The sequence below is a fragment of the Onychostoma macrolepis genome, chromosome 08 (genome assembly GCF_012432095.1).
Source record: "Onychostoma macrolepis isolate SWU-2019 chromosome 08, ASM1243209v1, whole genome shotgun sequence".
NCBI classification, from domain to species: domain Eukaryota; kingdom Metazoa; phylum Chordata; class Actinopteri; order Cypriniformes; family Cyprinidae; genus Onychostoma; species Onychostoma macrolepis.
In genome coordinates this window covers 17,840,000-17,855,742 of record NC_081162.1, presented here as the reverse complement: position 1 = coordinate 17,855,742, position 15,743 = coordinate 17,840,000, and the positions used below count along the sequence as shown (strand labels likewise).

The window sequence follows — 15,743 nt, the reverse complement described above, 5'->3', positions numbered from 1 at the left end:
ACTTTGATAACTTGAATAATTTTCCTCCCATCTCTAATCTTCCATTCCTCGCCAAAATTTTAGAACAAACAGTGGCTTCTCCATTGCCTTCACATCTTTCTTCTAATGATCTTTTTGAGGCACTTCAATCTGGATTCTGTAAACTCCACAGCACTGAAACCGCGTTAGTTAAGGTCACCAATGATGACTTGTTAATGGCTTCTGATTTTGGCCGTCCATCTATACTGATTCTTCTTGATCTTAGTGCCGCTTTTGACACTATAGATCACTCAATTTTAATCACCTGTTTAGAGACTGTCTTTGGAGTTTCTGATTCTGCATTGAAGTGGTTTAAGTCCTATCTCTCTGATCGTAAGCAGTTTGTTGTGATGGGTGGTGTGGTGCACTCTGGTGTTCCCCAGGGATCCATTTTGGGCCCTTTACTTTTTAGTATTTACATTTTTCCTCTAGGCCAACTTTTAAGAACACTTGGTCTTAACTTTCACTTTTATGCCGATGACACTCAGATTTACATACATTCAAAACCTGATGTTAATATGCCTTTGCCTTTTCTTTCTCAATGCTTTACTGGGATAAAAAAAAATGGATGTCTGAAAATTTTCTCTGTCTAAACAGTGACAAGTTTTCGTCTTGATTTTAAAATTCTCATGCTCACTTATAAGGCCTTGAATAATTTGGCTCCTCAATATTTGTCAGAGCTTTTAACCCCCTATACACCTACATGCTTTCTACGTTCCCCTGAAGCTGGTCTTTTAACGGTTTGAACAACTCTTCTTAATTATGGGTGATCAGGCTTTTTCTTCATTGGCTCCTAAATTGTGGAATTCCTTGCCCTCTGAGATTAGAAATGTAGAATCCCTTAGTATTTTTAAATGGTCTCTTAAAACTTACTTTTTTAGGGTAGCATTTATGTGATTACTTTGTGTTTTATTATATTGGCTTTGTATGGGTTGATTGTTTTTATTGCCTGTACTTTTGTGCGCATCTTTTTACTTCATATTTGTATATGTAAAGCGCTTTGAGATGCTACTTTTAAAGGCGCTATATAATATAAAGTTTATTATATGTTGCAGCAATCTAGTAAAATGCAAACTATTCCAGTGGCATTGTTTTCATCTTATCTTAATTTAGCTGAGGAATAAATAGAATTCAAGTTATAGAACGCACTTCGTGATATTACACATCTAACATTCATGTTTTTGCTTACAATAGCCCCTATCATTGTCTGTAAAGACAAATAATTGGAACATCTGACACCAAAGTCATAAGTCACATAAAAGTGAAATAACAGTACAGATATTTTTTGTCTCAAGGTACTTTTATTTGAAATAATACAAACTTGTCAACCACCAGTCTAATACAAATTCTTCATGGTGCAGAGTATAGTGAGGAAAACCAAACAAGTCGAACACCAGGCGACTATAATAAATGTGTGAAATATACCTGTAATAGAAGGCACTTGCTTTTAATGAGCATTTTGAACTATTAGCTGAAAAAGCTGATAGTCAACTGTTAAGTCTATTCTAGTGTTCTTGCATGTTAGTAATATACCAACCCAATTTGGAAGTCTGAGACAGACATATGGACCGTCAAAGCAACGACAGTGTAGCTCGTCTACAGCTCAAGTAAAGGACTGTTAGTTATAAAACGTATTTTTAACATGTTACACTGCAAACTTCATGGGTACAGCTATAGAGCTGAAAAATCACATTGCTGTCAGGAATGTTGGTGGTTAACCCCTCAATAGTCTAAAAGTGGTCTTCCACATCTCCCATTTCCACCACAACCGTCTTGAGCTGAGAGTAGTACTCAATGGTTACTTGTCCATTCTCCCTTCCAAACCCTAAAAGAAAAGGATAATAGTATGATTGATCTCTCTAGTTTTATGAAATACATACTTGTATACTAAACACTTGGCAGAATAGATAGTTTTGTTTTTCCTGTATAGGACACCATCAATAAATCACCCATAAAACACTAAGTTTGGAGTACCTGACATCTTGTAGCCTCCAAAAGGAACTTCCACAGGGCCAACATTGTAGTTGTTGATGTAGCACGTTCCTGCCTGAAGGTTTTGAGCAACTCTGTGGGCACGAGCTATATCCCTATAAAAACACAGCACAGGAGAATGTTAAATCTAATATTAGGGTAGCCAGTTTACTGGGTTAATTCAGTAATAGTTAATAGTTAACAACTTTATTAATCCTGCAAGGGGCAATTCAAGTAGGGCAGCAGCATCATACAGCACACACAAAACATCACACAGACAATACAAAAAGTAAATACATAAGAATAAATAAAATAAAAATACAACCCAACATGCTTCATAAATAAATTCATAAAAAAAATGAAAAAAATTTACGAGTCACAGAAATGAATAATTTCAATATTTAAATTTTTTTTGTAGATAACTTATTTGGCTACAAGAAAATTTAATTATAGCAATTCCTAGAAAACAATTTAATAAGCATACTAAATTAATTATAAATTAACTGCAAACAAGCTTCCTGGTTTAACATTGGCTTAGTATAAAAACAACAGCCATCAGCAGAAAGTATATTATACTATATTATAAGGATGTAAAGATTCACTCAGCTCACTATGCAATGATTCATGAAACTCGATTTCATACGATTTTATTATTATTTTTTTTTAAAGAAGTTATAAATTAAAAAGGTGTCATTTTATCATTTCTCAGACAAAGCACTGCACATTTCTTGTGAAACTGAAATGTCAAATAACAAAACTGATATTTTAAAACAAATCCCAAATTGAATAAATACAAATAAAAGAAATCTCTTCATATAAACAAACTAAGGCTTTGTCTGTGCTCTTTCCATTTAAAATGAGAGGCAACTGCTTCATTTTAATCACGATCCAGACAAAGATGCTGCATACATGCAGCAGGAGCAGTTTGATTTAAATTAGATAGTAGAATTTCAAAATTTGAAGCAAAAACAGAATGGTCTGACTTTAGTTATGTGAAACTATACTACATAAAACATCTGAATGAAACTAAAACAGCAGACAGGCTGAATGAGAACGTAAATTCATTCTTGACAGCAGGTCCACAGATTCAAGAAATTACAGTGGCTGTAGCATTTCTGTCATAAAGAAATTACCAAATGTTAAAGATTAAGTGGACATTTGAAATATTGTTTAGTCCATATCAAAAAAGGATTAGGTTGCGCTGTAAAGTGTAAAAACAATCGTCAGGCCGTTGGCGCCCTCTGCAGTCATTAGATATAATGCATAATGTACATTAGTTCTAGTGTTAATAATACATTAGGTATTTTCAGTTTTGTTCAATAAAACCATATGATTACTAGCTTTTGATACTTTATTTGAACTTATTGTCTCACTGCTATTATATATGTATTTTAAGTCATTTTAAAGGCTATCGTTTACTTGGGTCTATTTTTATTACCTCAAAAAAAGAAGTCAGATTACTCATCAGAATAATCAACAGATTACTCAGTTACCAAAATAATCGTTAGTGACAGCCCTATATTATATTGCTGTATGATGGAGTCACCTGGTGAAGACTCCAGATGCCAATCCAAAGGTTGTGTTGTTGGCTCTTTGAAGAACTTCCTCCTCTGTGTCAAAAGGCAGAACAGACATCACAGGGCCAAAGATCTCCTCCTTCACACAGGTCATATCATCCCTGCAGTTATCTGGGTGTATTGTAGTGAAGTAAAAGTACAGAAAAAGGTGGCTCTGAATCAAGCTCATTAAGCATTCGTTAAGTAACATTGTAATATGAAGGTAAATATTTAGCTTTCTCACCCAGCACACATGGGGTCACAAAGTATCCATCTTTCAGTTTGGGATCACTGGGAACAAACCGTTCTCCTCCACATAAAACCTTTGCACCCTTAAACAACAATGATGAACTGCTTATTCCACTGTTTGTTCAAATATTGTTCATGTAGTTTAAGTTGTGATAAAATGGATATGGATCCCTCCCACGAGGTATATTCAAGTCTAACGAATAAAAGAGAAAAAAAGAGGAAAAAAAGAGAAAAAAAAAAAAAAAAAAAAAAATGGACTTGGTTCAATGCATCGGTTGTGGATTGGTTTTTGAGATGTGGGTGTTGTACAAAAAAAACAAATGCAAGATTGCAGCCAATAGTGGAGGAGGGGGGGTTAAGCGGATGAAATGATAGGAAGTCTGGCATGTATGACCAGAGAAAAATCATGGACACGGACCAATTGTTCACGATAAGATCTACAACATGCGTTTACAAAATAAATGAATTTTATGTTGATTTTAAATCACTGTACAGTAGTACCTGTTCTTTTGCTTGCTTGATGAAGCCCAGCACTTTTTCCATGTGGGGTTTACTGATGAGGGCACCCATGCGTGTCCCTTCACACAAGGGATCCCCAACAGCGATGGCCTTGGTCCTCTTCACTACTCCCTCCAAGAACTGTGGCATAATCTCTTTCTGCACAAACACTCGTGTTCCATTGCAGCACACCTGGGGGAAAAAATAAATAAAATTTAGCAGTTACAGTACTGTTGCCCTTTGCAGGTTTGGTTTATTTATACAGAGGCGGTCTTCTAGAAATGTGTTCAAATTTACATGCGTTAAAGTACTACACTAGTGCAGCAGCACACTAATGAAGCTGTAAACGTGGGCCTGGTGGCCTACTGATAGCTGAGGATTGTGAGTTTGAGCCCAATATGCACTCACTTTCATTGACACCAAAAAACAGACACTTTGAAAATGCAAATAAGCAACTAAGCAAATTGAGCTTTCTGTCTGTAAAAACTGTATGGCTGAAACAGAAATTATTATTTTTTTTTAACACACCTCTCCCTGGGTGAGGAAGTTGGCCATGAGGGCCCCTTTGATCGCATTCTCCAGTTCACAGTCCTTAAAGATGATCAGTGGTGACTTTCCTCCAAGCTCCAGGGTCACCTGCTTTATACCTTTGGCTGCCATTTCCATAACCTTTATAGGAAGGGTACATCACACCACATCAAAATTACATTTTAAAAACATTAGCATACATTCCTTCTATATAGTAGGTGAAAAACAGTATATAAAAATATTATGTCTGTAGTATTCACAGTATTCATAAAACACTAGGCACTGACAATGGTAGGTCACAGGACCATCTGATAGGTCCAGATTATAGTCATACTAAACACATTAATACTTTATAGAACATGCTTTTTAATAATAGTTTTACAGTAATTGCTTATTCAAAAGAAGTGAAATCAGAAAATATGTGATTTTTGGATGCAGCCCTAGTTTACGGGTTCCCATTTTTAATGATAAATACAGGCTACAGCCACTTGCTGGTATGGAAAGCATTTAAATTAATAGATTTTTATTAAAATAATCTAACTATAATCTAAGCTAAATGTTAAAAAACACATTAAGAAAAGAAAGACAATGTCAAAAAACAGGATTACAATAGAAATACTTAATCTATATGGATTTGAAAATTGTTTCAGACAAAAATCAGGCCTTTGGGCCAAATAGTTTGAAAACTACTGCATTACTGCTGCATACTGAGTGAGGGTGTGGGTTCAACAGGTTTATATTTACAGCTAACAGTAACTTGCTCTAATACTACTAATTTTCTTCAGTTTATTTTGTTTTCATGCCATACCTTCTTCCCAGTGGGAACACTGCCAGTGAAGGACACTTTGGCCACCATGGGATGGTGACACAGCAATCCTCCAGTCTCGGCTCCTCCTTGTACCACGTTAAAGAGTCCATCTGGGACACCTGCCTCTTTGTAGATTTCTGCCAACATGACTGCTGTCACTGGGGTCATGGGAGACGGTTTAAACACCATGGCATTGCCTAAGAGGAGAAGTAGTTTCCATAAGCAACAGAAACGGACATGGAGGAACGTCGCACCAAAATCCTGCCACAAATTACAGAAACAAAGAAATCTTCTCATACCACAAGCCATAGCTGGGGCGGACTTCCAGGAAGCTATCTGGAATGGGTAGTTCCAAGCGCCAATGCCAACACACACTCCCAGTGGCTCTCTTCTGGTATAGGCAAAAGATCCTCCTGGAAGCTGTATATGCTGGCCTGAGTATATAAAGACCATTCTTAGATATGATGTATAAATATTTCCAATTTTTGAGACCAGCCACCTTGTCAAGTTGATTAACCAGTATTCAAGCCTACCTGACAATGTGGGGGCAATACCAGCATAGTATTCAATACACTGCCAAGCAACGTCAATATCCACCTGAGCCTCTGTGATGGATTTGCCATTGTTGGCCACTTCTGCTATCGCAATAACATCTCTGCGCTCCTGCACGCAAGAATAGAAGTTTGCTAATTGGTAGAATCATTCAACTAATAATCAACAACATAATTTCTCTGCAGAATCATAGGTAATGTAGTTTTACACCAATTTTGCTGTTGCACATTATTTAAAATATAAGTTCAGCATATACCATCGATCAACAAGCTTGGAGTGTACAGTAGGTCTGTTTTAAAGGTGTACAAGTTATCATTAAAATTCAATTCCCCCATGTAATAAATGAACAGGATTTTTCCTTCTGGACTGTTGCGCTCTACTGACTGCCATGCACTGGTGTCAAAAGTATTCACATTCATTACTCAGGTAGAAGTATAGATACTAGGGTTTAAAAAGACTTCTGTAGAAGTTGAAGTATCAACTCAAGCTTTTTACTCAAGTAAAAGTGTAAAAGTACTGGTTTCAAAGCTACTTAAAGTATAAAAGGAAAAAAAATTCCATTAAGGACAAAAGCTCAGGCCGTGCCACAGGGGCCTATTGTGCACTACCCCACCTCAAAAAAAAACATTTTTCTAAAGGCCATAATGACTATAATGTTATATGTTAATGTTGAAAAATTTGGGATGCACTAGGCTACCTGTTTCAGCCGCATATATGCCCATTAAAAATGAACGCATTTTAGTACAATGCAAATACATTAAAAGAACCATATATGTGTACTACTGAGCATTAACGTGTTTCATGGAGCGGAAGGTATGATGATTATTTGCCTATAAGTATTGTAATGGTGCAAAAAGTCAAACTTCAGAGGCATGTCATCAATAACGTTTATTGGAATGTAAATGTACACCCAAGCTTAGCTGCAGGAATCTGTGAGGGCAACGGACAAGAAAATTGCTGTACCCAGGGCAGGCTTAGTAACAATTACCCTTGTATGGCTGTCTATATACAATAAACATTAGTGCTGTCAAAATTAATGATTAATCAAAAAAAAATAATAATAAATAACTCAATCCTGATACCTTCCTGGTTTGTACTATGCTCAATTCTATAGCTAATGGCAACAATGTCACATTTAACTAGAAGATGTAACAAACACTTTGGACTCAATCCTGTATGTACAACAACAGGGTAATCTACATCAGTTACATTTCGCTCGAGTTCTCTTGAGTCTCTGCCACGGACATCTTCGTACTTGGCTACATACGTCTGCTATGTCCAGTGTTGGGGGTAACGAGTTACAAAGTTAGTATAGCCTACTTATCACAACATTGTCAATCGCAAACGCTAATTTATTCAAACGTCTCTCTACCGAACTACCTACTGTAGCTTAATTTGCGGAGGAGAAGAGAAAGCACCCGTTTGATAAATGAGCCAGTAGTGGAGAAATAATAACTTCAGAAATAATCTTTTTTGAGTAACGACCCCAACACTGGCTATGTCCTTGCTGGAGTGTGACGTGATTTGTGTCATGTGCAGGTGCGATGGATTGCGTACAAACCAATAGGGTGTTGGAATGGTATGTTTATACTTCTCATCCAACCACAATCAAATTCACTATCCGGATAGGTTTTTTTTTTTTTTTTTTTAAAATGACGACAAGCCGGAAAGAAAACAAGTTGAAATTAAACAGGAGTAATGAGGCTATTTTTAAAATGTAAGGAGTAGAAAGTACAGATAATTGCATGAAAATGTAAGGAGTAGAAATAAAAAGTAGGCTGAAAAATAATTACTCCAGTAAAGTATAGATACCCAAAATTTCTACTCAAGTAAGGTAACCAAGTATTTGTACTTCGTTACTTGACACCTCTGCTGCCATGTTCATTGGATCATCTTTAGAAGAAACGCTGTACATTAAATGCATTTACCCTAATAATTCTGGCAGCCTCCAGCATGATCCTGGCCCTCTCCATTCCTGATAGTTTGCTCCATTTTAGGTATGCAGAATGAGCACTTTTAATGGCCTCATCTACCTCCTCCTCTCCACAAGGAATCATATCACACAGCACACGACCTGAGAACAGAACACAGGGTGAAGTACATGCATTGAACATGTTACTGGAAGGAACGGCCGTTTGTAATCACATTTTTTAAATTCCTACATGAAATGAAAAGAGTTCAGGATTTTACGATTTCGACTTAACATACTGGTTTCAAAGTACTGTTCCTATGAGGTGTGAGGCAACAGACTTCAGGGCAATTATTGTAAATCAATAACTCCATGCATAGCCTGTAAAACTAGGGCACTTGGATTATAATTAAAGGTGACTTGAGAGAAACCCTCCCAAAGATACACTTTGATTTTCAAAGTGCAGATATGCACATTCTAACAGCTAATATTTCCCACAAACCACTACACTTTGGAGGAGGACCCAGTTAAGCCCCAATAAAAAGAACTACAAACATTATGGATATGTGTGGTTTGGGTAAAGGGGCTGGAGTGATTAATAAAGCCTGATGAAAAATATTTACTCATTTTATCTGCAACAACACTGTGAACTTTCATAAAGATGCAGCAGCACAACAGCAACATAAATGGTGATTAAATGGCCCTTGACTGGCAGATCAGTGTGCTCCTTTTTCCTTCAGTTCAGTAGGACGAATAGTTGAGTACTGTATGAAATGCAGAGTGTGTATATAAAGATATTAACTGTCACAAGATGATTGACAGGCAGTTTATGGTGTCCACTCTCCCGCTACACACTAAAAAGTATGTAGTTTTTCCTCACAAAAAGTATAATATAAATAAATTATATATATATATATATATATATATATATATATATATATATATATATATATATATATATATATATATATATATATATATATATATATATATATATATATATATATATATATATATATATATATATATATACTTAGGCGAATTAAGAGGAGTTTGCACACAAGTAGTGCTCACTGCAGAGTCAAATGACATCCATGTCCTCATTCGTGCCTAACGGGTGGAGCTACAATTTCCAGTCACACCCAAACCCTACCCACAACTCTATCCCACCACATTAGCCGTCCAGAGGAGATTGAGGTCTCTGCAAAGCAAAAGTGGGTGTTTCTGAATTGCTAGGCATTTTCAAGCTGCTGGGTGTTTCTAAATCATGCAATCAAAATGATCCCCCTGACCTATCCCCACCCCTAAACCTACCGTCACTATGACGTCAGCCAATCAAGTAACATGGTCAAAAAACGCCTCGATCTGGTAACTCCCATTACTTTGCTGCACAGTGCGTTCGACTTGAAGCGGCGCTGCGCAGAATGATCAGTGTATGACATCAAAGTACCGCGAGAGCGAAACGAGAGCAGATTGCTCCTTATGCTATCCAATCGCTCTCGCGGTACTTTGATGTCATACACTGATCATTCTGCGCAGCGCCGCTTCAAGTCGAACGCACCTATATACTTGGTCCAGAGAGGTGGAGATGTAGGTCATTTGACTCTGCAGTGAGTATCACTTGAGTGATAGGGTAATGGCCTTAGGCCAGGGTGTAGTTGGGGTGTTTAGCTCCACCCTCATTTTGCATTCTGTACCGACACCTATTGGCCTGGATGCATGCCATATGTTTACCAACTGCTCCTGCTTTACACCAAGTTTTTTTTTTTTAATGTTCCTTTATATCTATACTGCTGACAAGGGCTTCATTATTATGATATACCACTTGTTTGTATATTATGTTCATTTTTATAGGTTTTGGTAAGCTTTATTCGTATTTTGCCATGTTTAGGAGTAATATAAAATGAACGTTGTTATTATTTTTATTACTTGGTCAGCTGTCTGACTTATGTCAAAACGGAAATGCACAGGAGAAGGGCGAACCGCTCGACAGTGGAATCAAAACTAGACAAAAAATAAATAAATGCACGGAAGCTAAAAACAATTTACTACAGTAAAAAAATAAATAAAAAAAATGATCATACCAGTTGCAGGTTCAAATACTGGTTCAGAGTTCTTTGTGTGCTTCGGCTTCACTCTCGCTCCTCCCCAGAAATTCAGTGGCTCCTTCACCACCAAAGTACCCGTGGAAACGTTCTGAAACTCGGGCAGCGACAGAAGCGGTTGCTGAGCCATTCTGGTCTGGACGGGAGCGATGTAAATTGTTGGTGAATGTCAATACTTGTTAGCGATATATTTTTGTTTGCGTCAGTAGTGTCAATAACGTGCAATGCTTATGCAGCAGAGCGTGCAACGTTAAAGTTTTATGCATGCACTGACTTCGTATAAGAACAAGTCCGTAGTACACTTTGGCTAATCCACATTACTGCCACAACGGGGAAACGCCCCTTTACAGGTCACTGAAACAAAAACATGCTTCGCTGCGAACCTTCACAAATAAGAATGCAGCACTGACTGATCAAGTTTATGCATTAATTGTACATCTATAACAGAATGTTTACAAAAATGCATGCAATAAACAGTCGCTCAAATGCATGTTCTTTACCTTTTCAACACAAGCTGCTTACTGCACAGAAGTAGATGGTTCGCCTTCTATGGACGTGGAACGGAAGGAGGACTTCACAGTTTATTCGACTTTAAAGCATGTGGTTGCTCAAGCTGACCCCGTGATTGGATTACATAAAGGGTGGGTGGGATTATTTATGAATATTACCTTAAGCACCGCCTTTACACAACATTTTATAGTTTCAACACATTTTGGCCAGAAGGCAAGAATAGCGCAAAACATCAGAAACGCATCTTCCGTTTATGTGCATGATTCTTGTCCTTAGCCTCTATTACATAACCATGAACTCTAAAAGAAACACTTTGTATACCAGACAATACAAACAATACACTAGAGTGTATTGCAACAATGTCAGCTCTTTCCAGCTTGAAAAAGAATTTAACTGGGACATAACTAGGGAGGACATGTCTCAACTTCATGAATTACTTTTTTGTTCCTGTATCAACTCTGCTGTTCTTCTGTCTCTCCCTCTCTCACTAGTTATGCACTCATCAGCCAATTTTATGTCTTTTGCACTACTAAATTTGGCAATGAAAAGTTGAATATCAATTCTATAGCATATGTAAAATGTATGCTCTTTGTATACTTAGCTAAACAAACATTATTAATTCCAGAGTAACCATCCGAGACTATTACAAAAAGTTTATCCTGTGGGGGACAATTGCCGCACAATTGCAGAAGTCTAAAACTTTACTCTGAATTACAAAACAATGACTCTGGTCTACGCCTTATTATGCATACCATATTACTTTTTAACTCATAACTCATTTTTAGTCATTTATTTAATCATGTGCAAATGCAATTTGAACATTAAATAGTGAAATAATCATAATAAAAACTAGAGGAATAAATGCTCAAGGGTTTAAGGTCTAAACTCACAAAATTCTTAAACTTAAATAAAACTTTTACACAGACAATCCAAAAAAAAGAGATGAATATGTTCTAAGAATCCACCGATCAAACTAATCACTCAAATTCTAAATATGAAGTTATATTAATTAATATTGCTTGTAGGTAATCATAAAATTATAATAGTTACAAAGAATCATTGTAGCCTTCTGAGCAACATTAAGGTTTACAGAAATGCTTAAGGCTGAATTTATATTCATAACCATCTTTGCTCAAGGAAAATTTTCTGTTAGAAATGTGACTACATGCAAGTTATAAATTTACCCAATTAAAAAACAACAATAAACAAAAAAGACAATGCACATGACTTCTGTGGTCATCACAGGTAATGGTAGCTGCACAACCTGACTATCAATCTCTCACACTGAGTGCTGTTCACACAATGTACAGCTGAGTGTCTGATCTTTTTAAGTAGGTATCCCACTGTCTACAAATGTTCATGAAAATTTGGCAGCTTGTGGAGGAGGTCCTAAAAACCCTCCAGCCTGTTTGGTGGCAGCACGGGAGGGGGCGAGACCCAACATCTTCTGGATATTCTGAAACAACACAAGTATTCAGTGGAAAAGGTTAGGACATGCATTACATAAATGAACAGTGTCAAAGCCTAAACTCTTCCCTCAAAACTGCCATTGCATTATTTCACTTGGATCATGCACCATTCACTCACAAAAACACAGAAGAAATAATATATATTAGGGGTGTAACGATACACGTATTCGTATTGAACCGTTCGGTACAAGGCTTTTGGTTCGGTACGCATTACAAACCGAACGATTCATTGGACTAATCCTATTACAACATATTTTCCTATTAGATTAGTGCGCGTTCTTTCACTGCATGATTCAGTCTATTAAAATGCATTTAGAATGATCACAAAATTCAAGATATGGGGGCAGAAAATGTATATTTTTACATAATTTCATATAGTTAATAATCACAGAAGAGTGATGTTTTTTCTCTCCAAAAATCAACATGACTACAAATGATTTTTACAACAGTTCAATAAGTAAGAAGTTAATTAATAGACTTTAGTTTTAGACAGCATATTGCCTGTTTTTGCTCAATTTCGCCAACAAAAATAAATCCAGCCACAGCACTGTTTTGCGTCTCTGAGCAACATAACAGTGTTTCGTTCCTGAATGAATCACCCGTTAAATGATTCGGTTCAATCGCAATGACTCGCTTATTAACAGTGACTTGCTGCCACCTGCTAGCGGTTTTAATTTCACATTTAAAAGTATCTTTGAATTTTTTAATTAATTTCAAACATCAGTTGCCAATATTTTATGTTTAAAATATCAAAACATTATTTATGCATTTGTAACTGCAGGTTAAAGCATTACATATCCCTCTGAGCTGCATTAAACAGTGTTTAAAAGCATCTAAATGCCATTCAGATGTAGCTTCTATGTTCCCTCTGCATTGCAGAGATGAATTTTATCAATACTGACTTCATTTGCTTGGTAACAGCCCAAATGTCTTATTGACTGATTAAATGTAAAAAAATGTACTCAAAAAAATTTTAGAAAAAAAAAAGGCTTTATAAAAACGTAAAAAAAAATCAATTTAAACTTATTGGAAAAGATTAATCCGCCACATGACAATAGGCAACATCAGCTGGAATACTTCAAACCTGAGCGGTTTTTGTTTTATATGCTGCTAAAGAGACACCCCAGATACCGTTGGAATCCTTCTCACACAATGGACAGATGAACCTGGACGGTGTATTTTTTGGACATCATCTCGATGGAGCTCTCAACTTCTCGTATACATGGATCTAATGTGAAAACTGTAAATTTATGGCATTCAGCTTTTAATGTTGTGTCATCTTTTCTAAAATCTTTGTAAAATTATTTTATTATTTTTTTAAGTCTACCAGGGGGTGGGATGGGTTAGGGTGGGTTCAAAATTTGCACAGTTGCTTTTTGTTTTTTACTACTGTTTCCAGAAGAAAATGTAATAAAAAGTTGTTAACAAAAAAAGAAGACACCCCAGAAGATGGGTTAAGCATAGCTCCATCATTGTTCAAAGTAAAAAATTAGTTTTAATAAATAAATAAAAAATTCTCTGGCATTTCTTTCTTTTTGCTGTATCGAAAATGCACCGATCCGGTACACCACTGTATCGTATCGAACTGAACTGTGAATTTTGTGAACCGTTACACCCCTTACACACGTGTGTGTGTGTGTGTGTGTGTGTAATATATATATATATATATATATATATACATACATACACACACACACATACATACAGTGCCCTCTAAAAGTATTGGAACAGTGAGGCCAATTACTTTATTTTTGCTGTAGACTGAAAACATTTGGGTTTGACATCAAAAGATGAATGAGACGAGAGATTAACATTTCAGCTTTTATTTCCAGGTATTCATATCTGGATCTGACACACAACTTAGAAGATATCACCTTTTGTTTGAACCCACACATTTTTCATGTGAGCAAAAGTATCGGAACAGATTGACTTAAACTAGATTAAAGTGAATAAGACTTAATATTTAGTTGCAAATCCTTTGCTTTCAATAACTGCATCAAGTCTGTGACCCATTGACACCAAACTTTTGCATTCTTTTGTGATGCTTTTCCAGTCTTTCACCGCAGCCTCTTTCAGTTTTGGGGGGTTACTCCCTTCAGTCTCTTCTTTAGCAGGTAAAATGCATACTAAACCTTCCACTTCTTGCCCTGATGAACTCCTTTGTTGTTTTGGCACTATGTTTTCGGTCATTATCTTGCTGCATGATGAAGGATCTCCCAATCAGTTTGGTTGCATCTTTCTGTAAATTGTCAGACAAAATATTTCTGAAGACTTCTGAGTTAATTTTGCTGCTGCCGTCATGCGTTACATCATTAATGAAGATTATTGAGCCTGTCCCAGAAGCAGCGATGAAAGCCCAAGCCATTACATTACCTGTGTAATGTGTACTATAATGTACACCCGTGTACACTGCGTTTCAGATGAGCTTGTATATTTGGGATCATGAGCAGATCCTTTCTTTCTCCAAACTTTAGCCTTTGGTCCATAAAATCAGTCCATAAAACCTTGTCCCAGAATTTTTGAGGCTCGTCTCCTATTCTTCTCGCTAATGAGTGGTTCGCATCTTCTGGTGTAGCCTCTGTACTTTTGTTCATGAAGTCTTCTGCGAACAGTAGATTGTGATACCTTCACTCCTGCTCACTGGAGGTTGTTGCTGATGTCACTAACAGTTGTTTTAGGGTCTTTCTTTACAGGTGTCACAATGTTTCTGTCGTCAACTGCTGATGTTTTCCTTGATCTACCCGTTCGAGGTGTGTTACTTAGTACACTAGTGGTTTCTTTCTACCTCAGGAGATTCCAAATGGTTGTACTTGCTATTGCCAGTGTTTGTGCAATGGTTTGATTGATTTTTCATCTTCTCTCAGCTTCACAATTGCTCGTTTTTCACCCATAGACACCTCTCTGGTTTTCATGTTGGTTACACGTCTAACTATAAATGCAGTCTGCATGGATCTGAAACTGAGCGCAGACATTCAGTGCTATTTATTGTTTGAATAATCAATTAATAGGACTCACCAGGGCAACAAAACACACCTGTCAGTCACATGTTCTAATACATTTGGTAACATGAAAAATGGGTGGGTTCAAACAAAAGGTGATTAGAAAGTTGTGTATCAGATCCAGATGAAAATACCTGTAAATAAAAGCTGAAATGTTAATCTCTCATCTCATATTCATCTTTTGATGTCAAACCCAAATGTTTTCAGTCTACATCAAAAATAAAGGAATTGGCCTCACTGTTCCAATACATTTGGAGGGTACTGTGTGTGTGTGTATATATATATATATATACACACGTGTGCTGGTCATATAATTAGAATATCATCAAAAAGTTGATTTATTTCACTAATTCCATTCAAAAAGTGAAACTTGTATATTATATTCATTCGTTACACACAGACTGATATATTTCAAATGTTTATTTCTTTTAATTTTGATGATTAGAGCTTACAGCTCATGAAAGTCAAAAATCAGTATCTCAAAATATTAGAATATTACTTAAGACCAATACAAAGAAAGGATTTTTAGAAATCTTGGCCAACTGAAAAGTATGAAAATGAAAAGTATGAG

General features: G+C 36.4%; 2 protein-coding genes across 2 annotated transcripts in view; both read right to left on the bottom strand.

Moving 5' to 3' along the window:
- Positions 1–1,285: 1,285 nt before the first annotated feature.
- On the bottom strand, positions 1,286–10,840 carry aldh9a1a.1 (aldehyde dehydrogenase 9 family, member A1a, tandem duplicate 1). The gene is made up of 12 exons (XM_058785213.1): positions 10,695–10,840; positions 10,174–10,330; positions 8,109–8,254; positions 6,162–6,291; positions 5,928–6,062; positions 5,629–5,825; positions 4,821–4,961; positions 4,296–4,484; positions 3,790–3,877; positions 3,536–3,677; positions 1,993–2,105; positions 1,286–1,843 (listed from the first exon to the last, which is right to left on the bottom strand). The coding sequence occupies exons 2-12, from the start codon at positions 10,322–10,324 to the stop codon at positions 1,749–1,751; spliced, it is 1,527 nt and encodes a 508-aa protein (XP_058641196.1). The 5' UTR covers positions 10,325–10,330; positions 10,695–10,840; the 3' UTR covers positions 1,286–1,748.
- A 639-nt stretch (positions 10,841–11,479) lies between these two features.
- The window catches only part of tmco1 (transmembrane and coiled-coil domains 1), a 7,063-nt gene continuing 2,799 nt past the window's right edge, over positions 11,480–15,743 (bottom strand). Inside the window, exon 7 of the mRNA XM_058785214.1 lies at positions 11,480–12,160. Coding sequence (XP_058641197.1) covers positions 12,062–12,160 — 99 coding nt within the window. The 3' untranslated portion in view covers positions 11,480–12,061. The remainder of the gene's footprint in view (positions 12,161–15,743) is intronic.

Bases quoted from the DNA above. Each gene is read 5' to 3' on its own strand.
- aldh9a1a.1 (XM_058785213.1), bottom strand. From the start codon at position 10,324: ATGGCTCAGCAACCGCTTCTGTCGCTGCCCGAGTTTCAGAACGTTTCC. The intron at 8,255-10,173 runs GTATGATCATTT...TTCTGTTCTCAG, and splicing joins AGTATTTGAACCTGCAACTG to GTCGTGTGCTGTGTGATATG. The intron at 6,292-8,108 runs GTAAATGCATTT...TCTTGCGTGCAG, and splicing joins AGGCTGCCAGAATTATTAGG to GAGCGCAGAGATGTTATTGC.